Source organism: Brachyistius frenatus, unplaced genomic scaffold (genome assembly GCF_029030835.1).
Source record: "Brachyistius frenatus isolate BFR_SWC_R1_liver_20210118 unplaced genomic scaffold, ASM2903083v1 Contig_75, whole genome shotgun sequence".
Lineage (NCBI taxonomy): Eukaryota > Metazoa > Chordata > Actinopteri > Embiotocidae > Brachyistius > Brachyistius frenatus.
The window spans coordinates 1,740,001-1,764,329 of NW_027210674.1; the positions used below are offsets into that span (position 1 = coordinate 1,740,001).

At 41.3% G+C, this 24,329-nt stretch overlaps 1 protein-coding gene across 3 annotated transcripts; it reads left to right on the forward strand.

Moving 5' to 3' along the window:
- The first annotated feature begins 4,554 nt into the window (after positions 1–4,554).
- Positions 4,555–23,697, forward strand: tbc1d22b (TBC1 domain family, member 22B). Of its 3 annotated transcripts, none has more exons than XM_069708416.1 (14): positions 4,555–4,835; positions 10,374–10,430; positions 10,751–10,943; positions 11,032–11,212; positions 12,400–12,567; positions 14,028–14,098; positions 14,372–14,500; positions 14,620–14,685; positions 17,110–17,224; positions 17,827–17,933; positions 18,069–18,144; positions 18,248–18,375; positions 18,800–18,895; positions 20,226–23,697. In XM_069708416.1, exons 1-14 carry the CDS (start codon positions 4,780–4,782, stop codon positions 20,352–20,354), a joined length of 1,572 nt encoding a protein of 523 aa, XP_069564517.1. In that variant the 5' UTR covers positions 4,555–4,779; the 3' UTR covers positions 20,355–23,697. The 3 variants fall into 3 exon arrangements, with proteins under 3 accessions (XP_069564517.1, XP_069564518.1, XP_069564519.1); XM_069708417.1 differs by having other exon boundaries at positions 11,035–11,212; XM_069708418.1 differs by lacking the exon at positions 10,374–10,430.
- Positions 23,698–24,329: the final 632 nt, after the last annotated feature.

Genomic DNA, 24,329 nt, shown 5'->3' on the forward strand with positions numbered 1-24,329 from the left:
AAAAATGCATCTTTGCACACACTATGATATACGTGTCCTGTCCTGAAAATGTCCCTTTACTTTGTAATTTACTTTGGATCAATAAAGTAATCTATTTATCTAATGTATTTATTTTTTTAGTCACAGCAGCATCTACTATAAAACTGTGAAATTTCAGAGCAAAATCAATTTGTTTCGATGGAACTGATGCGTTATCAGATTTATGAGCGTAACGCTAATTCAAATCATTTCCTTACATGGAGTTCAGCTTCGCTAAATATAATAATAATAATAATAATAATAATAATAATAAGACAGTTTGCTGGTTGTTGACCAATAACACGCCGTCTTCTTGACACTGCTGACTTTAGAGGGAATGAAGCACCAGAGACGTCTGTAGCTTATTAGTTGCATCTTGGAGAGTAAACCGCTCCACAACAGAAACGCGGTTTAAAGGCAGTTACGAGACGAGAGTTGATGACATACATTGATTAAGCTGTTTGAACTTACTGTCCTGTCAGCGATAGCCAGAGTTTATTCGTCCCCGTTTCAGTAACTATTGAATGAAATGATGTACAATCCTGAGAACAATCAGGGAGAAGTAAACAGACCGGTGAGGATAAAAAAACAAAAACAGAAGGTGATGAGCACGACAATGTTCTGGTGGCTAACGGGTTAGCAGTTAGCTCCCACTGAACCAACCAGCTGTGCGAGTAGTCATCAATGTCATTATGTATATTCATGACCATATGCTTTTTGGATCATTTCCTGTTTTTGGTGGTTAAACTTTGTGAGGTTTTCTGTGAAGCAAATCTGTCTCTAATATTCGAATAACTTGAACTGAGGAATAAGAATCATTTAAGGAATTCAGTTGCCTTGTCTGTGTTTCCACCAGAGAAACCAGAGTCCAAACAAATTTCCATTAAAATGATTTTACCCCCCTGAAGTCCCTGCTTGGAGATAAGTACCTAATTGACCAGTATATTAGGATTTACCCAGCATTTTACAATCACCACATTTAAAAACTTGCAAGTACAAAGAAGTCTATTTGGACTGTAACGGTCGTGCTTCAACACAAGAACATGGACTTATAGAATAAATCCTTTGATAGATGGTAAGACAACAACCTCTCGACATGGTTAAGAATTACTTCAGAGAACGACATCCAGTTTAAGACAATGACCTAAAACGAGAAGGTCTACATTTAGTTAAGTTTGTATTGTTGAGCACAAAAATACAAGCTGACTAATGTGCCTGATGTTCGCAGGGCTTCAGAAACGCAGACAACAAACACGACTTCACATGATGATCCTGAATCAGTAACTGTGGCTTTTACCGTCGTAGATATGATTCCAGTCAGGCATGCTTTGAGACTCTGGTATACACTTATACACTATAATGTGCAAACAGGCACAGCCTTCGGGGAAGTATAATGAACATCTCCAATGCATTCACTAGTAAACTACTCCTTTTCAGACATATAAGTTGAATGAGGCAGTTTTCTGTTACCATAAAGCTCATCACCCTTAAAAACTACTTAAGCGCTAAATGATGCATGTAGAAATCACTTCAACAGACTAATCGGTACACTGGAGTTTTACAGCCATACAGTGTTGTTTAAAGGTCAAAAGGTAAGAAGAGGGAGGATGAAGACTGGTTGGAAAACATGTGATTCACATCTGAACAGTCCAAGCACACACACACACACACAGACACACACACACACACACACACACACACACACACACACACACACACACACACACACACACACACACACACACACAGGCTCACACACACACACACACACACACACACACCTCCTCACTGTGAGGCATCAGTCTTACCTTTCTCAGAGAACTGACCATCCTTCATGGCCCGGTCACGGTCGGAGCGTGTGAGCGCAGCTGTCGATGACCCGTTGACCTCGAGATGAAGAATCCAGCCGGACATCACAGTTCGCCCGACGAGGAACAAACGATCTGTTTACGCTTATGAAGACATTTCACTGTAAGCTGTGAAACCAAAGCAGGATAGAAGTCAAGCAAATGCGGCTGAATATTTAATGCAAAAAGCATAACAATGTAAATAATCGTTAAAGTAAAGAGTAAATAATCATTTTTGTGACATGAAGTAAGAGAAGACAAAAAGCTTACCTCTACTGACAAAACCTCTGAATGACCTCACACTTAAAAGTTTAAACCTGCTTTTAAAAACTTGTTTTTAAAGGCAAAACTTAATTTCCTTCAGATGCTTCCAGTTATAAATCCGCGACAGATCTCTAAACCTTGAAAATAACTGGAGAGACGAATACCACCACAGGACAAGAAAATTTGTAAAAAAAAAAAAAAAAAAAAAAAAAAAAAAAAAAGTTCCTCTTTTTGTTTTGTTGCCACTAAAGTATTCAGGAAGAGAGGAAGTCACAATGCTGTTCTTTGAGGGGGGAGGCGATAACAAGGGGGTCACACAAACCAAAATATAGCTAGAGGCTCAAACTGCCGTGGAGAAGCACATTATGCATTTATTTTGAAAAAAACATTTGAGTCCAGTGAACTTTTCAGGAGCAGACATGGCATTAAAATGATCCATTCAAGCTTTAAAGTTGAAAAGCCATCTTAGTTTAAATAGCAGAACTTCTAGTAAAAAAAAAAAACAACAACAACTTTAAACGTCTGATGATCTAAAACCAGTGAAATGGGGAAGCGCGGTGGTCTGAGAAAATAAAATTCAAAGTAAAAGCAGAGTGTCGTTGAGCAAACTGTTGCGCTCCGGGCGGCTCCAGCACACAGCTCCCCATTGTGCTGATTTGTGACTATAAGTGCATCTCCTCTCACACCACTGTTTTCCTCCAGCGAGCTCTCCAAACCAAACGCAACGTCACGAGACTCCCCTGAGGCAAAGCTTAAAAATCTGTCGCAAGAAAATTAAAAAGTAAATTTTCTACAAATAGTACAAAATTCCAGTAAACGTGTGAATGGAGCTGTTGTCTGCTCGTAATGACAGGAGAGCCACAACACGCACTCGTTCCCAGCCGGTGAAATATCCCAGTAGAACCCAAAATATGAACTCTCACCTGGATTTTGTCAGTTGATGTCAGTTGGAGGCTGGAGGAGGTGATGAAGGCCGGTGGGTGGGCGACCCCAGCAGTGATTTCCCTAAACAAACAGACACGGAAGAGCACCTGCGATTCAAATACCGGCCTGCATGTAACACAAAACCAGGTCATGTCTCCAAAACCGCCATTTGCCTGCATTTGAATACACCAAAATGACTCAGGTGCTTTGAACAGCAGTGGAAATAGGGTGATTTGAGCCCTTTTTATTTTGATTTAATTTCTCACATTGTTCAGGGGAAACATGGCCGCGTGCCCTCTGTGCTCTTGTTGATGCAGTAAATAAGTTAGTGGTTGAACTGGTTTTGTTGTGCTCATGGCTCTGTCACCCGGGCAGAAAATGCCTGCCCTCATGTGGACAGAGACTCTAACTGCAGCGTCTGGGAAGAAGGAGAAGTATTACTGAGCAGTAAATGAGATGTAAGGTCAACGTGAAGAGGAAGTGTCTTGATTTGCGTGCTGGTTTGTGTTTTGAATGGTTTGTATTCGCTACCATACTGCATTTCAGACTTAATAATCCCCCTTCTTTTTCTTTCAACTTAACTTGATTGGCCTGGTGTACATCTGGATCTCCAGATAAATCAAGACATTAGAGGGACTTTGTTCTGCCTGTCCAGTCTTTTATTTTCACTTCACAGGTCAGAGGTCAGAGGTCAGCTAAACAAAAGTAAGGTTAGGTGTCTGACCATTTACATTTTTAGGCCTATAAAAAGACCCAAACCACCAGCTTTTACTCTCTTCATGCCTCTATTATTATTATTAATCATGCCTGATTAACTGTAACTTTGTTCTCGTGTATAACTTCAACTGTGTCAGATCTCCATCTCAGTCCTGTCTTGTAGACTTTATAAAAATCTACATTTAATACCTCTATTTAAGCTTAAGTTGTTGCAAAGATATTGTCGTCACACTTTTTTAATTCTGTTTCAAGTTCTTCACAAACAGAAAACCTCGGCCTTTAGGTGGTTTTAATCCGTCACAGAATTACTCTCACTGTTTTTCCAGTGTATGAAATGCCTGAAGTATTTTATGGGTGCCACATTTGTGCTCTAACGTGAATATCTTTTCTCGGAAATACAGTTGCACTAGTTGACATCAGACCTGTGTGACGTTACAGAGTGTGGACCACCTGTGTACCTGGAGGGTCTCCACGTGTGCTCGTGCTGTCGGAAAACAGTGGACAAGTCCGCATCTCACGTGGACGCCAGCTGACGTCCAAACAACATCTTGTCATGTGACTGTTTCAGAATATAGTATAGTATATATAAGACAGGAACAACACAAGCATCAAACTATCTCCCTCATGTCTGCATGTTTGTGAGCGAGCATCCCCTCTGACGTCACTCCACCGCCGCCTCCTATTGGTCACTTCCACTGCACCTGTTAGACCCCCCCCCGTCCTCCCCTCCCCCCCCCCCCCCCCCCCCTCCCCGCCAATCACGCGCCTCCGGTCAGTGCGCTCCAAGATGGCGGCTTCCAGAGGACCGTATCGCACACATCATCGCATTTGAACGCTGAATATCTCCGTCCGCCGTTTAAACTCCCGACGAGGCCGACCGGGCGGAGCCGCGTCGGGCTGAGCTGTCGACGGCGGAACGCGGAAGCGGTTTCCCCCCCATGGTTTCTTCGCGCGAGGAGCCGGTATCGGTGTCGGTGTGAAGGGGAGGAGGGGGTGGTGTTATCCGAGTATGGCCACCGACAACAGGATCAATTTTTGGAGGAGAAACGCAAAGGTTCCCGGAAGGTGGGTTCTCCTTCTGCTTATTTCTTAACGACGGATTCCTTCAGTGAGTTTCTGACCAGATGCTGTTGTATTGTTGAAGATGTCACCTGTCAGACCGGAAACACACGTTATAGACGGAGCCCGTCCTGGCACGAATCAGCTCCTGGTGTGTTGTTGTTGTTGTTGATGATGATGGTACAAACATAGCTGAGCTCTCTTTAAATAACTCCCCACCTATAAACGGTTCAATTGTGTCCCTAAAGAATTCTCAGGAGCTGATAACAGTGTGGTTTTGGTTTTTAATTGATTCCCTGTCGTGTTATTTTGGGAGGCTTCGTGCTCCAGACCTCCATCTCCTTGTTCAGACTCCTTGTTCAGACCTCCATCTCCTTGTTCAGACCTCCATCTCCTTGTTCAGACCTCCATCTCCTTGTTCAGACCTCCATCTCCTTGTTCAGACCTCCATCTCCTTGTTCAGACCTCCATCTCCTTGTTCAGACTCCTTGTTCAGACCTCCATCTCCTTGTTCAGACCTCCATCTCCTTGTTCAGACCTCCTTCTCCTTGCTCAGACCTCCATCTCCTTGTTCAGACCTCCATCTCCTTGTTCAGACCTCCATCTCCTTGTTCAGACCTCCATCTCCTTGTTCAGACCTCCTTCTCCTTGTTCAGACCTCCATCTCCTTGTTCAGACCTCCATCTCCTTGTTCAGACCTCCATCTCCTTGTTCCCTTACAACCTCCATATGCTGACACACTGAAACACACTGAAACACGTCGGGGTGAAGAAGGGCCTTATTTTGGCATCTCGGTGGGGTTTTCTTTAGATGAATCACAGAGTTAAACACAATACATCCGCCTTTATTGGCAGTTTAATTCATGAACAAACAGCTCAGACTGAACCTGAAGGGTCAAATCCAAGTTCATCCACGGCCTACTTATAAGATAACAGAGAGTATACGATGTGGATGGTCATAGTGTTTTGTTCCTGAAGTGGGAGGAAGCATGTGGACCACTATGTTTTTTTAAATAGGGCCTGGGCGATTCAATAATTGCTGATTAGATATTTAATTGTCTTTTTGTGTTCATTTGATCCCGCTTGATGATAATAATGAACTTTATTTGTATAGCACCTTTCATACAAGAAATGCAGCTGTGTTTTACAGCAAGAACATTACATGTAGTGTTTCACATTAAAACGGATATGAAGGAACATTTAAAAATATAGGAAAGAAATGAGATGCATGAGAACAGATAAAATGCATATTAATATGCATTTTAAAGGCTCGGTAGTTCAAATGCAAGAGAGCTTTAAGAGTAACTAGTTAAAGGCTAAAGTAAAGAGAAATGTTTTGAGCTTTCTTTTAAAAGTATTAACTGAGCAGCTTCCCTGATATCTAACAGGTAATTTGTTCCACAGCTTTGGAGCGTAGCTGACAAAAGCTGAATCCCAAATTTTCCTTTGGCTATTTGCTGGGAACCTCCAGTAAACCAGCAGCAGATGATCTCTGTTCCTGAAGGCTCATAGTTAACCAGAGAGTTAGAGATGTAACTCGGTCAGAAGCCCATTAAGAGCTTTGAGGGTGAGGAGGAGGAGGACCTTAAAGTCAACCCTGTGTCCCACAGGCAGCCAGCCTGGACGACAGCCTCATCAGAGTTTAATAATATACATAAAGAAGAATAAAAACCATGTGTTGGTGTATAACAGTGAAATACACAAGTAAACGTTTCTGTTTTGCTCTTTAGGCTTTTCTAAATAAAACTTTCACAGGGCAGAAATAATAATTTTATTACACAACGCCTGTTACTTCGGTATACACAGAAAGTCCTGACAATGAGATGTGACATTAATTAAAATAATGTACAATGGTAAGCGTGACTTCTCCACTGGTGGGCCTTTAAAAGCGGAAGCAGAGGGAGGAAGTGATGAGATGACATCGTTAAAAGATGGCAATCAAACCTTCAACGTGGAAATAGTGATGGAAAGATAATATTTCTCTCCGTTTCATCCAGCTGTTTTCATGAAGATGAATGGAAACAAACTGCAAAAATAATTGCGTCAGCGGGTTATTGTAATTATTGTGACAGGCTTTAGTCTTAGCCTCAGTTTTGTGGCTTTCCTGTGTAACCTTTAAGTCTATTTGAGTCATAGTGGCAGAAAGTATTGAGTTTTCTGAAATATAAATACACAGGGAAGCCCAGACTCACTGTTTTAAAGGTTATTTTACGCACTTATTATTATTATTATTTACTACATGAAAAGATATTTCATCCTCTGCACAGCAGGCGGTCTCACTGTTTCCTAATCCGGTCGTTGGTCATGACAAATCACAGAAAATGTTACTTTTGTCTGGGAAATATACTTCAAAGCAACATACAGACAGATTTTTGATGTATGTGATGACATGTGCCTTTTGCAGCTGCCATCTTTGTTTTGGATAAGACCACGTGGTGAACCGCTTAAAAATAGAATTTCTATTTTTTTATTCAGACCCTGTTGTGAGTTGGTTTTTTTACACATTGCCAGGTAAGTGTTGTATTTTTTATTCTGTGACTTAAATGCTGAGACTAGTTCCAGCCTGCAGAGCTTGCTCAATAGGCATCATTGATCGTAACGGGCACTGAGCAGCTGCAGGTATTCCTCGCTTCCCTTTTCCTCTGCTCACCCTGCACACACGTGGAAAATGAAAACTCATCAGACTTCATTGATAAGACGTGACCCGTTCATGCCGGAGTGTTTGGGTCTTCATGCTTTTATGATTATCAAGACTGATAGCGTGAGTATGTGGCTCCATGTTAGCTGCCCGAGGGTGGAGCAGAGCACAGGCAGTCTGTTTGGGGAAATCTGAGAATAGAGGATCTCCAAGGATAGGGCGTCGCTGCCTTTGTCACACACACTGATCTTTCTCAAACGGTGGTGGGCGGACGGCTGGAAACACATACACAAACATATGTTTGAACAGGAAGGCTCGTCTTGCCGCCTGTCCTTGAACTGCTGATAAAAAAAACAAGTGCAAGGCTGGTAAACAAGAAACTCTGGCACTACCAGATAATCAGCAGGCCCAGTTCTCAGCCACCAGGCTTACTGCCTGGTTTTTTTTTTGGTCCATGCAAATGACACGGATGAGGCTGACGTCGTTGTGCCTCGAGCATAAAGCGCTACAGTTCAGACAAAAGTCACAAAGTAGTAGTTTTGTTACACGAAAGCCTCTCGGCTGCTGTGAATGAAGCGCTTATCAGGCCTGATGGACAATTTTGGAAGAACAGTGATGTTTGATTTAGTGTTAGATCACCGGTGTGGAAAAACAAAGAATCATTAGAGCTCTAAGTCTCAGTCTCCCGATGACTTTCACCAAAAGCTCACCTTCAGTGACAAACTCACAAAACTAAACTTATGGTTTGTTGGAAAATTGTTTGTTTACAAGTCTGTAACTAGGCTGATATTTGGTTTTCTGCTTTTAACAGACGCGCATCTACAACATGGACTGCATATAAAAGTGAACGTAGCTTCTGGCTGTGAAAAATCAGTACAATCAGTCAATGAAAGTTCTCCATGAGAAAGATGTCACTCGTTCTTCTTAGTTTTCTGGAGGTCCAGCTCAAAATAGTCCGTCATTAATTAGAAAATAAGCTTCAAAAAGTTTTGGGGGTGTGTCTGTTTGATTGACAGTCATGTTAGAGCTATCGGTGGGCGGGACGTAGTATCGCCGGGCTTCCAATCAGATCCCCAGCTTGCCCAAATATGGTCACTACCGGCTCCAAGGTTTGACTGTTGAGCACATTATACTTAATCCAGTAATTATTTTGTAAAGAAATGCCTTAATAGTTCAAATGGGGTGGAGGCAGCTGATCTTTGCCCTCTGTGAAGCAGAAGAAGATAAAGAAATGAGCGTCGTCGGCAGTTGTGGCTCTGGACCGTCATCCTGTCCCGCCCCTCTTGACTTGTTCCCGCTTTGTGTCGCCAGAGAGTTGGAAAGAAGCTGAGCATTAAGATTCTCGCATCCGTTGAACATGCTGCCAACCGCAGGGAGGCGAAGAACACAGGAGCTCCGCAAGCTGTCCACCAGTTCTGTTGAATACGCGCTGGAAAAAAGAGCCTCGTCTCAATAAGACGGGGGTTGTTTTAATGCAAGGGAGGAGCTGAGCTGTCATCTGTCAGCAGAAGGCAAAGGCAGGATCTGAGGCCGCGTTTGCTGCCTGTGTTTCACAGAAGCTCTCCGCTGTGTCTCACAGGATCATTCAACAACACCGGCAGATACGGCAGTTGTGACAGATTTTAAATTAAAACTCATTCATAGGGATATCCCACGTAGCAAATAGATGTCATCGCTCATCTGGCAGGAGATTACAGGTGCCGTGGCTGCTCGTGCAAATCTCTTCCTCACACGGGCCGCAGTCGACCTGTTATTCGCTGCCCGTGTCGGCTGCCGTTTGTCAGCAATACGTCAGGGTTGTTACACTGAGGCAACGCAGCAGCATCAGAGCTGCAGATGAGCGTAAACCCACAGCAGGTGATTCATTTATTTGTCAAAATAAATACATTTGACATATCTCCTTGCTTATAAAAATAATAAACACAAAACAGCATTTCTTTTAACCCCTTTTTTATATGTTTCACACTTATGTCAAACGTAGGCGACTTACTGATGTCTTCTCGTAAGTAACGAAGATGAACCGTGTGTAGCGGCAACCAGCAGTGACGTGACCTGTTGGTTTGTGAACGGCCGTTATGAAGCCTCAAGTTTGGCCGGCGCCATGTTGCTGGTTCGGAGCGGTTTGGAGCAGGAGGTGACCATATTTGGACGAGCTGGGGGAGGAGCCAGCGGTGGATCTGACCGATCTGATTGGAAACCTGACGATACTACGTCCCGCCCACCGATAGCTGTAACCTGACTGCACCACAGGCCTGTCAATCAAACAGACACGCCCCCAAAAAACAGGTCTTCTTGAATCTTCTTTTCTAATGAATGAGGGATTATTTTCAGATGGACCTCCAGAAAACTAATAAGAAGGAGTGACTTTAGCTAACAACACCGAGATAACTGATGGACACATTTTATTCACTTTGGATTTGATGAGAGAAGTTGAATGGGAGTCTATGGAGCCGGAGACGTTTTGGAGCCGACCTCTAGTGGCACTCGCTGGTATTGCAGCTGAAGACACTTCTGGATGAGAACCATATTACAGACCTGAAGCTACGAACTCTTTTATATAAAGCCTGTGGAACATTATCCACCTTCTCTGCTTGGACACAGTGTGAACGACAGCTGTATGTTTCCCCCAAAGTGTGAGCCATTCTCGCCTTCCCACATATTTTTCTCTTCAGTGGTCCCACTTTGTTTGTTGTTTAATAAATGAACTCATTATAAATGAATTCATCAACTTACTGAAACTGGGGGGAAAATCTATGTAGAAAGACACAAGAACAGGAACGTTCCTCTGAACGCTAACTAATGAGTCGATCCTCTGAGAAGTCGATGTTTGACTGTGAGCCGCGTGAAAGACTGAGCAGCTGTTTGTGTGCACAGAGGTGACAGCGTTTAACGTGTTATCTTCTACAGTGTACAACCAGTATACGGAGCGCAGCATCCACCTCTCGACCCCCGGCTGCGACGCACGTAAGTGCTCCACCCAGCTGGTCTGCATGACCTCATGTCATCCGCAGGGATTACGTTTTATTTGTCACTCCTATTTTCAGCCATTCTTTGCTGCTGATTTCTTTGAGTACGTGAGCGTGTGTGGACTGCATGCAGACCCAGTGTTTGACCCCATTGTTCAAAAGGACTCGCAGAGTTTTGTTGGCCTTTTACGTTCGGTTTGCAGTTTTGTCTTTTGGTTCCTTTTTGGTTATATTATCTCCTGTAGTCCAGAGTATATTTAACTCAGTCACCAGTGAGATCACTCACTTCTGCATTTCTCTCCATCTGTCCCTCTGCAGGTATCCTAAAGACACAAAGCCCAAGTTCAACAATCTAAAGTCTAAAAAGGCTTCTAGTTTCCATGAGTTCGCCCGCAGCACCAACGACGCCTGGGACATCGACGATGAGGAAGACGAGGATTTCCTCGGGACACCTGCTCCGACTTCATCCGCACCGTCCGGCCTGCACTCCGCATCGTCCGTACAGAACCAGGTAGCGACAACACATCTCTTCATCCCTGAGTACTTGAAGGCCTCGAGCGTGTCAGAGATAAAAGGACATCTTCTCACGTGTCTCTCAGCAGCAACATCATCAGCATCAGGCAGGCGACTCGGAGAGCGCGGTGTCCCACCGACTGGCGCCGCCGGGGACAGAAGCTCAGAACCTGCAGGACGCGCGGGAGGAGGAGGTCGCCGAGTACGAGCACATCAACGGCAAGGTTGTCAAGTCGAGCAGCGACGCGCACCTCAACACCTCCTCAGGTACGTGGCGAAAGTGCTGCAGCAGTTCGTTCTGCATTAAGAGCCACTGAGCAGCTTATCAGGCGATTCATAGTGAAGCTAATTAGAGACTTTGTCAGGAGGGACCGAACGCTGCAGTCGTTATATCAGGAGACACCACGTTACACGAAAACCTTCCTCTGAATGCTCTCATGACTTTTTAATGATTCTGATAACACGTTGGTGTTGTGTGCTAATAGTTTATTTGACCAAATACGGTGTTTAAGCTGTCAAAAATTAAAACTTACCCTGTTAAATATATATATATATATAACAGATAAAATATTATCTTGATTAAATATTGCCTGTGGTGTAAATTCTTGTCTTAGTTTGGTTTACTTACATCTGTTCATTTTAGAGCTGAATTTCTGAGGCCAATATTGATATTAGGAAGTAAAAAAAAATAAAAATGATATCAATAGTCAGTTTTTTCAATGATCCCTCAAATGTGATTATCAAACAAAGATGTAAAGGAGCATGCAAACAGTAAACTTTACTCGGAATTTAATAATTATACATCACTATTACACATTATCACAATTATGTCCACATATAGAAAACATGTGACACTTATTCATGACAGGAACTGGAAGAGCATGTAAATATCTTTAATAACGCAAACATATACGTGGAAACGGGTTTCATTCATCCTCAGTGAGTTTGGCTGAGTGTGCGTGTTTCCTCAAATCTTCAGGCAGCTTTTCTGGCTATTAATAGAACTGGCTGTCTTATGAATATTCTGGGTATTCACCAGTCACCTGGAGCCCGATTCAGAAGTGACCCGGCTTCTGAATATTAGTCAAACCAAAATAAATTGATTTATGCCTGACTCATAATGATGCTCCTGAGGAGCAGGAATATTGGAGCCTATGGACGACTTTTAAGATGCATTAATTTACAGTCATAGTAGGTCTTCAACATGTAAATGGGAAGCGCAAGTGTCTCAAATGAGAGTAACAGGAATTAACTATTGAATTAATGGTAAATTAATTATCTAGATTGAGGAGAATATTAAAGGGTAATGGAAAAACGTTTTACCATAATTTGTTTAATTGAACTTCATGTTTCATTTCCAGGGTTTTAAAAGCTTTACTGTCACTTTAATAGTATGGTTATTTATATAAGTACGTTATTAGATATTCTCCTTTTTCTTGCTCACCCCTCCACAGTTCGCTCCACTCTGCAGAAGCAGCAGTCCCTCCCGGTTCGTCCCATCATCCCACTGGTGGCTCGCATCTCGGACCAGAACTCGTCCGGAGCGCCGCCCATGACGGTGCGGGAGAAGAGCCGGCTGGACAAATTCAAGCAGCTGCTGGGGAGTCCAAACACAGACCTCGGTACTGAAACAACACAGTCAAACACACGTAATCTTTGTATTTAGACTTCGAAGCAACGACGGTCCATTTATTATGCAGAGATAATAGTTTTATATATTAAATCAAACTTCTCTGTCCTTTTCCAGTATAACAGAGAAAGATATTATGAATTCAGTCCGTCCAGTCATCACTTGTAGGTATTTCTGGGGATAACCACTTTGTTCTGGTGACCTTTTCTCACCAGCTATGTTCAGAATGTGGAAATCATATCTGACCTTAGAGGGAACATTTTCTAAAGGCAGCACTTCCAAACAGAAGGTCTCCGATCTGAAAGGAACGTCAGCCTGGAGGAGTTGAATCTGAGCAGGGCCGGAAAGTGTGCTAATGCTTCACCTTGGAGGACCCGCACGGCCTCCAGCGACTCAGCAGCTAAATATAATTGGTCTCTGAACGGGAGTGATGAAGAAGAAGATGAGATTTTTGCAGCAAAAAAAAAATCTCTCCAGGAAGCTGAAGTTTCCCGTTGTAGGTCACATACTGTAGATTCTGCAGGAGAGTTGCAACGGTGTCAGTTTTTCACGGTACGATTAACGTCTCCAAAAAAAAAATCACAGTATGATGGTTTATTGTATTTCATTATTATTAGGCCAATTATATTTATTATTGTCAGTTACATTGTTAATTTGAAGTGCAATAGAAGTCTAAAAAGAAATAAAACACTTGAATGTAAAGCAGGATTTTACAGCTGTGGTTCGTTGACGTGGAACATTTTGTCCGTGCAAGCAGTGATTGTTTTCATTATGGGATAATGAGCTGATTATTTACTCCAATATTTGAATATTTGGTTGTAAACATTCTGAAAACAGAAGTGCTGTAAACAACTATCAGAAAAGTTGACAGTTTACTGCGACAGCGCAGCCAGATGGAGGCCGTACATTAAAACCACACACTGATGTCAGAACCCAGAGCTGATGATGGAGGTGTGAGCCGCGATTATTTCAATATTGCATTTTAAGATTGACGTTGGAACACACGTTTTTTTTGTCAGGTTATAAACGGGACATGGATGGAGGGATTCTGCAAGGTGTTTGATGTGTTTCCTCCTTTGGCAGACAGTTTAAAAAAAGTCCACCTTGTTTGGAAACTGGATATTCGTCCTCGAGGACAACATCACCATCATTTTTAATATGTCCAAAGTTATCACACATTGTTTTTAATCACTTCATAAGGGGTTTCAGTTTGGTTTTCTCTGATGCAATTGTGTTTGTGGCGCCCGTTGCTGAGTCTGACAGGCAGCTGTTGATTTCATTTATTTTTTTTATGCTGGTTTTAAGTAATAACCATCAGTTTGAGACCGGTATACCGCTGCAACCCTATTCTGCAGCCATGCCAGTGTGGACATGGAGTGAGGCCAACACTTCACTGTGGCTGGATATCCTTCTTGACAATGCATGTCTATATTTCTCTCTCTGCTGTTACAGAAGAACTCCGGAAGCACAGCTGGTCCGGCATACCAAGAGAAGTCCGGCCAATCACATGGAGGCTTCTCTCTGTAAGGATCGTGACCCTCAGTTTTGCAACATCACACGTTCTTCTGCATTTTGCCTCTTCGCCGTCTCAGTAGGCCACGCTGCATTTTTTTCGTAGCTACACTTGCATTCCTTTTTAGAAAATGCTCACATAATGTCAACAGCGTTATCTTTACAGCCGACCTCATCGCCTCGCTTCTCTCTTATCTCAAAGGGCCGGCCCGTTCTGTTCCTCGCCTTATCAAAGAAAAATGTTTCTCTTCTGTATGCTCACTCCTCTCCTCGCTCTCCGACAGGGCTACCTGCCGGCCAACAAGGAGCGCAGAGAGCTGGTGCTCCAACGAAAACGGGAGGAATATTTTGGGTTCATCGAGCAGTATTACCACTCCAGAACCGACGAGCATTTTAAAGACACGTACAGACAGGTAACACTGAACCCATCTGTCTAAAATCAAACCCCATGTTATCATCTGAAAGGAAACATGCACCGACCAGTCATCTGCTTTGAATAACACCTCAATAACACAGTGCGTGTTTCTCTTAGATCCACATCGACATTCCCAGAACCAACCCTCTGATTCCTTTGTTCCAGCAGCCCACAGTACAGGAGGTAAGACTGAATGTCTCAGGAGTTCATGCTGAGTGCATGTGACGTTTGCTTTTTTTCCCCTCATTTACTTGAAAAGAACGGCCTCAAGTTGGAACTCTAACAATGAGGCATTATTGTGTTTAGTTCATTTTAGTTCATCTGTCAGATTAATATTAAAGCAGATATTAGTGTGTTTTCTGGCTCAGCTCAGGTTTTCTTGGTATCATGAGGCTGGCTCACTTTTAAGTAGATGACGAGAATGATAAAAGAAAAAAACCTTCTCCTGACCAGTCAGCCTCCAGAGACATTAATCTTACAGGATCAACCAGCCAGTGAACGCTGATCCTAGATTCATATCGTTTGTGGGAAACTTTCTTTCTTTCCTGTCAGTGTGGATCCTTTTGTAACATTATTCCAATTTGTTTTATACTCAGTGAGACGAAAATGTATTAAGTTTATTTGTTTTTCCACCTTTCTGGAAGAAAGAAAACATCCACACACTGTAAACTGTTGACTTTCTTTCTTATGGCTTTTTCAGCTCTGCTTTCACAACACAAACAATCTAACTGCGCTTCACTTTTTCCTTATTGTTTACTCTGAAATAACATGCTCATCCATTGATTTTCCATTCTCACTCCAGACTCCTAGTTTTAAAAGGCCCACGTTAATTCCCACTGCAATTAGCTTGAATATTCAGATGTATTATTGCTAATGTTTCTAAAGCTTCTTAATCTGTTTGAGTAGTGAGATTAGATTTTCTGCACAGTAAGAGGCAAAATTTGAAAAGAAAATCTACTCATTTTTCTTTTCTTAAAAAAAAAAAAAAAAAAAAAAAAAAAATTATATCCTACAACCCCATTTACAAGAATGCTGTGTAAATTGTGAATAAAGACACAAAATCTTTGATAACACCATTGAAGGGATCATTGAAAATAAAGGTGGATCTATATATAAATAAATATATTTAAAGAATATCTTCAGCATCCCAAAAAAATCCAGTGTGTGTCGGGCTCTGTGTACAAAACAAAACAAAAAGTGTAAACAAAAAAAAATATGTTGATCAAGGCACCTTTTGCCTTGATAAGACTGCTTGAGGTCAGATCATCATCTGGCCAAAAGAACTGACGCTGGTTTGAATCCCGTTCCAGATGGACAGCACCTTAGATAAGTGTTGAGCTGTGGCATGTTCACCAGTCATTGAGGAAGAAGCTGCATCAGATAACTTTGGTGTTAAAAAGGAAGTCGGCGGAGCTCGACTTGTTCCTCAAACCGAGTGATTTTTCAAAACATTTGATTTGTATCCAGATTTACTGGAAGAGGCTGATTGCAATATTCAGCATTGTCAGCGTTACATTTAGAAATCTGAGTCCATATTGAAGCTTTTCTTTTATACATGTGAATAGTTTTTTGTGTGGCATAACAAACAGTAGGATATTCTCATTATTTGATATGGTTGCTTTCAACCATATTGCCCTACAGGACCAGTTCTAACCAGTTCCAACAAGTTCTAACCAGTTCCAACCAATTCTAACCATCAGACATACCAGTTATGTTTCTGCAGCCGAAGTTCAGTCTTTTCCGACTGCTTTTTCCACATTTTCCACAATACTCAAAATAAAAACATCTTTGATAAATTCATCTGAGAGCGGCTTTATCAGACCATCACAATACTGTCTGTAATCAGCATTTTGTTTTAAATTGAAATGGTTATGATCAACTAATGCTATAAAACCGTTCCTGCAGTGGCCTTATTTTCTTTTTTTTAAAGCTACATACAAACAGCAGTGAGGGAAACCTTCATGTCATGTTGCTGTAGATAAACACACTGACATTTACAGTCTGACTGTACATCAACACAACGATGTCTGGGACTCATTGAATCGGTTTACATCAGCTGATAAATATTTCAGTCCTTTTGGAAAATCTTGAATCATTTAATATATTATCAGCTCCAGTCAGACTCTCGTTTCTTTATTTCTTTTTCTTTCTTTTTTTCCTTTTTCTTTTTTTATTGTTGTTTTGTTTACAGAGCACAGTAAATAAAAGGTACAGTAAATCTGGACCCCTTTAACATGAAACTATTTATGCTACAAACACTTGATAGTCAGCTCGATTCTGACAAATCAAAAGGAAAGACGTCCATTTTATTGTCTTTTTTTGTGTGTATCATTGATCTTTACACTCAGTAATCAACACTGACGCCCATTTGAATATGAGCTGTCTGTATTCTGAGAATGCAGTTTAGTGTTTGGCATTTAATAGATAAGAATCTAGTTTCAGTCTGTTTGTCTCTTTGCATCAAGACGTTTGTACAAAGAAACTCTGTTATCAAATCTGACCCGACGGTTGTGAAATACTTTAAGTCAAAGGAACACTGTGTCTGAAGCAGTGGAGCTGAAAGTTGGGAATAAAACACCGTCAGCCGTTTGGTCTTTCCGTCTCCAGGTGTTCGAGCGGATTCTCTTCATCTGGGCCATCCGTCATCCGGCCAGCGGTTACGTCCAGGGAATCAACGACCTGGTCACGCCCTTTTTTGTCGTCTTCCTGTCTGAGTTTGTCAGTAAGTAACTTCCCCACAGCTCTGTTATATTTATACCAAAACAACTCCTGTCAGCCTGTGTTTCTGGTTTGTTTAGATTGTTTTTGCTTGATGATGATGTGGTTTATGTTAACCTGGTGTGAATATGGGTCTGGGCTCCCTCCATAGAGAATCGTTTGCAGTCGTTCTATCCTACTGGGCGTAGACCTCGGGTTCATTTTAACCAATCAGCATGCTCCGAAACTGTCCGACACTGAGTAAAGCATCTTTTTAAAATGGTTTTAATGAACGCCAGCACCTTGACTAGGTGCTGAGTGTGCTTTTTTTCCGGTCAGTGAGTTGAAAAATATTAACGCTGCGCTTGTCACTGTTACCAGCTGTCCAATCACAGTGAAGGAGGGGCGGGACAAACGTAGTCAACCACCGATACTGGTCCCTGATTGGTCCGCCCTTCAGAGTGTCTGTGCAAACGCTCATATGAGCCGAGTTACCCGACTGTATTCACAGTGAAGAAAAGGCTATGTTTACGTACCTATATTTTAAAATGTAGTTATGAGGCATTTCCTCCAGTAGGAGTGTCGATGCGAGTCATCTTCTTGATTCGGTGTTATCTGTTATTCCAGCGGAGGATGTGGAGAACTTCGAGGTGGCGGCGCTGCCTCTGGACACCCAGAGAAACATCGAAGCCGACAGCTTCTGGTGCATGAGCAAGCTGCTGGACGGGATACAGGTACACACACACACACACACAACACACAACACATACACACACATACACACACACACACACACACACACACACACACACACATCTCAGTTAACACTTCTTTAAAACTCAGTTTACTGAAATTGATTTTTCTTTCAGGACAACTACACGTTTGCTCAGCCTGGAATCCAGAACAAAGTGAAAGCTTTGGAGGAGCTGGTCAGCAGGATCGACGGTGAGCAGACGAGGGGAAGAAGGTGATGAAGGGCTGCACAGCTGATTCCACATACAGGCTAACAGCGTGCTGTCTGTCTGTCTCTCTGTCTGTCTGCCTGCAGAGGACATTCACAATCATTTCAAGAGGTACGAAGTGGAGTACCTGCAGTTTGCTTTCCGCTGGATGAACAATCTCCTGATGAGGGAGCTGCCACTTCGTTGCACCATCCGAGTCTGGGACACCTACCAGGTAGAGCAGCGCGTCCGCCTGCGTCGCACGTTCACGTCCTGCTGCTGGTCCAGTCGATGCTCGTGTGTCTGACAGGGAGGGATGAAGAAATCATCGGACTGTAGGCTCAGAGCATCTGAAGACCATTTAAAACTAGTCCATATGAGCTGTTAGAGATTAAAGATGACAATCTTAGTCTGTCACGATTGAGAAAGTTTAATTGCTTAAATTTTTCTGGTCCTTTTTTTGCTCCTATGAATGTGTCGGTGAAACAATAACAAAATCTGCCTGAAGATGCTCATGTGACTTTAAAACCGATTTGAACAGCGGCTCAAACCGCATCCTGAAATCCTGCTACAGGATGTTTGTTGTTGGGACAGACTGTCCTCTTCCTGTTGATTATCTCCGTGTTGTAAACGATGCGTTGTGTTTCTGTTTTCCACAGGCTGAAGCAGAAGGTTTCTCCCACTTCCACCTCTATGTCTGTGCTGCTTTTCTCATCGAGTGGCGCAAAGAAATCCTCTCCATGATCGACTTTCAGGTACCTTCGCCTCCGTCCGCTCATACCCGAGAGAGTAGTCGGTAAACGTTGATCGGAGCACCAACAGGAAAAATAATCACTGATTTATGGAAGCAAAAAGAAAAAGATTAACATTTAAAGCTGCTGAGTTTACGCATTTTATTCCCTTTTAGATTTTGTGTTGGTTAAATCAGTGAAATATCAGGTTGTACACTCGTTAACAAATTTAGACCTCTTATGAGCAAAATCTATGTAGCTGTGTAATATTCATTATTTATTTCCATCCTTCTTTAGAGGTCTGAGGAAGAAGTTTACAGGAAGTAAACAGATCTGGTTACGTGGCCTTTAACCGTCAGTCACGTGACATTGATCAATTTTAATAAAGACAATCTATTTCTTTCATTTAAAACAACATTTTTAGAGCTTCTACAAAGTCAGAATTAAACAGTTTAAAAAAAAGATTTGATATTTTTCAGCTGGTAATTGATTTTAGACTCTTTGCAGCATTTGAGTCGTTTTAAAATCGACCAGGTTTCTTTAATTTTCTAAACAAAGAGTTTGTTGGTTCATGGAGTTTCATCCACAACTCTTCTTTATACTCTTCAGACAAGTATGAAGTGGATTTGTATTTGTTTTATATGTAATTTGATTCTTCCACAAATTTAGTTTCATGTGAAACCATAAGAGAAGGTTTATATTGAAACTTGTCTTAATTTTACTCCAGCAGCTTTGTAGTTTTTGCTTTTAATGTAATTAAAATGTAGTTTCCAGCACGATTAAGCATTTTATAACATAATAATCTCTCATCTCTGCCAGAAATTTAAGACATTATTTTAAGTTCATCCTTTTTCATTGTTTTGCACTTTCTTCTTGTGATATTTTGTTGAAAATCAAGTGTTTTGGGATTTCCATTCATTTCCCACCGTATCCACAAGATTATGACCGCGACAAAATACTTGTGTCATCGGCAAATCAAATAATTCATATAAATCAGTCTTGTGCAACATTATTATTGCTAAACATCAGCCAGTTAGTATTCTCATTTTAAGTGCGTTGACAAGCTGAAGTTAGCTCCTTTATTCTAAAGGGGGTTTACAGAAGTCTCCTTCAGCTGGAGGAATTTTCAAGGCAACACCAGACTAATTGATCATTTAAAAAGAATATCATAGTTGTACAAAAATACAGATGGATTGATCTCAAAGGAAAACATTTCAGTGGTATTTGAAGTTCAATATGAAGTATTCAGTATTGATTACGGGCTCTTGTTGCTTTCATGCAGGTTGTAGTGGACTCTGTGCGTTTTACATTCAAGCCCTCGTGTTGTTTAAAGTAGCTGTCTCTTGCTCTCCAGGGCCTTCTCATGCTACTGCAGAACCTTCCCACGATCCACTGGGGCAACGAGGAAGTGGGTCTCCTCCTGGCCGAAGCTTACAGACTCAAGTACATGTTCGCAGACGCTCCGAGCCACTACAAGAGATAAACCCGAGGCTTTCCACATCGGGGGCCACCGCTGTTCTCTGACACTTCCCAATCCAACCGGACCGTGACCCTCGGCGCCGGGTCATCCAGGTATCAGGCGTCGTCTCTGAGGTGGCGCGGAAGAGACGGACGAATCCAGGCGACCACGTTGTGTCAGAGCAGCTGAACTTCATCCTGTGGACGTGAAGCCCGGTGAGCATCGCACGGTGCGGCCGCAGAGCTCGGTGAACACGGGACCACGTGCGCTGTAACACTGGACTGTTGCAGTATAAATAACCACAGCCGCGCTATCTTGGTTTACTTGTACTGTCTTTTGTTCGTTTCTCCACTTCAATGTACACTCAGAAGAACTCGTGCTGATTTAAAGGGATGATGAATGTTTGTGAGATCATCCTTCCTGTGAGAGATGGTATCTACAGATTCTATTTTTTCGCAGATTTGTTTTAGTATTTGTTTTACAGGGAACAAAATATATGAGGTCTGAACCAGGAAACTACAATACGTTGTAATTTTCTCTCTTAAAATGGAGTCCGACGCTGTCCGGCTGATATGAATAAGATGGACTTTGAGTACTGCGCCCTCTTTGTTTCATAAAAGAACTGATTTGTGAGAAGACTTGTGGTTTTTGGGTTTCCAAATCTGCGCTATATAATCGACTTCTTAAAGACTTCAGTTTGGACTTCAACTTGTCAACTTAATTAGATGCCAGTACTGATATTGTGGGTTAAATTAAAATCTTAAAATGGTACTGTTGTTTCATTTTAGGTTGTGTGTCGGATTCAAAGCAGAGGAAATGATTTGTCATGAGTTCCCCTTCCTGCTCATTTTGAATCAGATGATAAATCTTAAATCAGTTTAAAGCTTTTGTGGTAAACTTCTTGTATTTTAACAAATTGAAATGTAGAAATTTATTTCAAAATGTAAAAAAAAAAACAAGATCAGCTTCGCTTTTACGGTGCGTTTAGGCAGCTGGGAAGCGGCAAAGTTCAGATTTGGTAAACTCCTACTTGCCCAGTTGAGAGCGTCCACATGACGACGACAAAGAGGCAACACGGGAGTCATTGTTATTTGTACACAACGTTTCTACGTGTTGTTTTTAGCAGATAACGTTTAAAACTAACAACGACTAAGTCACAGCTGTGTGGGAGGGCTGTTGTCTGTCAATATAATGATTACTATTGTCGGAACTTTCCCACTTTTCCCAGTCGCTCATGAATGCACCATTATAGTCCTCGCTCATCGGCCCAATGGGTCTAATTTTATTCACTTACTCACTAAATTTGAATACATTTCAGACAATTGACATGTAGTTTTAGCTGGAGACACATTAACACTCATAACTGGCACAGAATGATATCAGCTGGTTAGTTTTGACCTGAGAGTGTTCATATTAAATGAAGAGTCGCAGTCCTCTAAATCATCTTAAGATCATTTCTAAAGTATTTCATCCGATAGCTGTGGTCTCTGTAAAACTGCGTTCTAATAGAAAGTAGTGAGAACTGTTCCTATCGGTCGTTCCTTTCGGAGATCCTGTGTGTTTTGTTTTAAACGGAGGAAACGCTTCGTGATGTTCGTCGGTACTTGAAGGGCATTAAAGGTCACACCATGCCACTTGGGACAGTCGATGCCTTTGTTACTAGCGTTTGTAATGTACTCATGTAATGCACATGTCATTCCTGCTCGTGTTTTCTATTCGTTTGAGGCTCGGTTGCTGTTGTATCTGTAGCTTTTCCCTGTCTGTGAACCAGGAAAACTTTTATTTCTACTACAGTATTTTGTTTTTGTTTTATTTTGATAATATGAATATGTGTATTACTACTCCTCTACCTTCATTGCCAGTGATGAATATAGTACAGTGTGTGTTTGGAAGATAAGACAATCATTAGCCTTTGATACTTGGTTTTTCTAACCATCAGATTCATATTTGAGGTTTTTAAACTCGCTTTGTTCGGATGTCAGATGGCTGTCGACGACAACGACCCGAACGGAGACGCCTTCAAACTTTCACAGTTTGAGTGAGCCTCGAGTCTGAGCTCCTTATACTCATTATATTCGGTGACGTGCCACTGAAGCTCCTGATATGGTACTTAAATCCATGAAAAAGATTATTTTGGATTTCTGGGGAAAGTCACACAATATTTCTGGTTCATCCGTCGTCAGTTTTTCTTGTGTTCTACAACCACTTGAATGTGTTGTGAGTGTTACAGTCGACCTGTAGCCTTAAAGTCGCTTCTCATTCATTGAGGTGAGCCATCTGATTGTGTCGCTACCATGAAGGTATTTCTTCACTCCATGCTGTTTTTAATCTAAAGGTCATATGTTCTCAAAATGTGATGTTAATCATTTAAAAGCTGGCTAAACGTGTTGACTTGTTTCAGAAGTGTTGATGCTGTTTCAACAATAATATGCCAAATCTTTATTGGGCCAATACAATTTGTTTTAGAGCGCTTCAGTGGTCAGAGCTGGCTTCAGCCTTAAATCAAGAATTATTAAATTATTACAGTACCTGCTGTATATCCACCTTCTTTGTTTATATTAAACAAATTGTAATCTTCATTTTCATGCGTGCGTGCGTGTGTGGAAGGAGTATTATTTGTCTTTTATCAGATGGTCATCACTGGTTTTATATGTGAAGTGTGATTTTAGAAATGCACAAACAAATGAAGAATAATTTTGATTGTACATTTTTTTAACAACATAATTTTATTGGGATTTAACATGCACAACCACGTTTCCCCAAAAACGGTGTAAAATGTAAATTCAAAAAAATTGATGATTTGCAAATTATGCAAACCCATATTTAATTGAAAATAGACCAGAGACAACATATCAAATGTTGAAACTGACAATAATTTGATTAATGGGCAACAGATCAGTAACATTATTGGGCATAAAAAGAGCCTTTCAGAGAGTCTCAGCGGTGAAGATGGTGAGAGGTTCACCACCCGGTGAAAGACGGTGGAGCAAACGGTGCAACAATCAAAGAATAATGTTCCTCCACGTTAAATTGTATAAAATTTGGGTATTTTTATTATCTACAGTTCATAATATCATTAAAAGATTCAGAGAATCCGGAGAAATCTGTGAACACAAGGGACAAGGAAGAAAACCAATATTTGATTGAAACTTGTCGCTGGCTTCAAATTCAAAATGAGCAGATATTTTTCATAAAACAATACAATTACTCAGTTTCAACATCTGATATGATGTCTTTGGTCCATTTCCAATGAAATATGGGTTTACATGATTTGCAAATCATCACATTGTTTTTTATTTACATTTTACACAGCGTCCCAACTTTTTGTGAAATGGGGTTGTACAATACATATAGTATAAAATAATATATATATTGTTTTTTACATTATAGTTTAACGCTGTAGGAAGGTTAAAAAAAAAAAGTATAAACTTTTTATAGACGGCACAAGCTGTTTTGTTATGCTTTTTGTTTCAGAGTGCTGAGTGTAATAAATGTATTGTTTCATCTCTTTCCGAAGGGTGATAATAAAGCAGAGCTTCTGATGTATTATGTCTTCTGGAGGATGTAATTTTTTTATAGATCTATTGTTATTGACTGGAAATACCAGTTTTGCCTGTGGGAGTGTGCGTTGGAGACAACAGTGCTATTTGTTACACACTCTGATGGGTCCTGCACCAGAAGAATTTTACATAATCCTAAAGTGCAGAAACTCCTCATAAGTAAAGAGAAGATGATCCCTGTTGAATAACTGATGTATCAATAAAATATTATTGGGAAACCAAAACTCCACTGAGATTTTTGTTTATAAAATGTCTTTATTATTCCATATAAATTATCCCTGAGGGGAAAAATTGTGTTTGTAAATGAGAGACAAGAGCAGACAATTTTATTCTGGTTACTAACTAAAAAAACAACAGTCAAAGCCACTCAGATAGTTCACAGTTCAACTAAACTGGAAACATGAAAACTGCTTGACCGGAGTTTTGTGTACCGGAAGTG

Coding starts and splice junctions, on each gene's coding strand:
- tbc1d22b (XM_069708416.1), top strand. CDS start 4,780: ATGGCCACCGACAACAGGATCAATTTTTGGAGGAGAAACGCAAAGGTT. Junction 10,431..10,750: donor GACCCCCGGCTGCGACGCAC/GTAAGTGCTCCA, acceptor GTCCCTCTGCAG/GTATCCTAAAGACACAAAGC. Junction 14,099..14,371: donor TCACATGGAGGCTTCTCTCT/GTAAGGATCGTG, acceptor GCTCTCCGACAG/GGCTACCTGCCGGCCAACAA.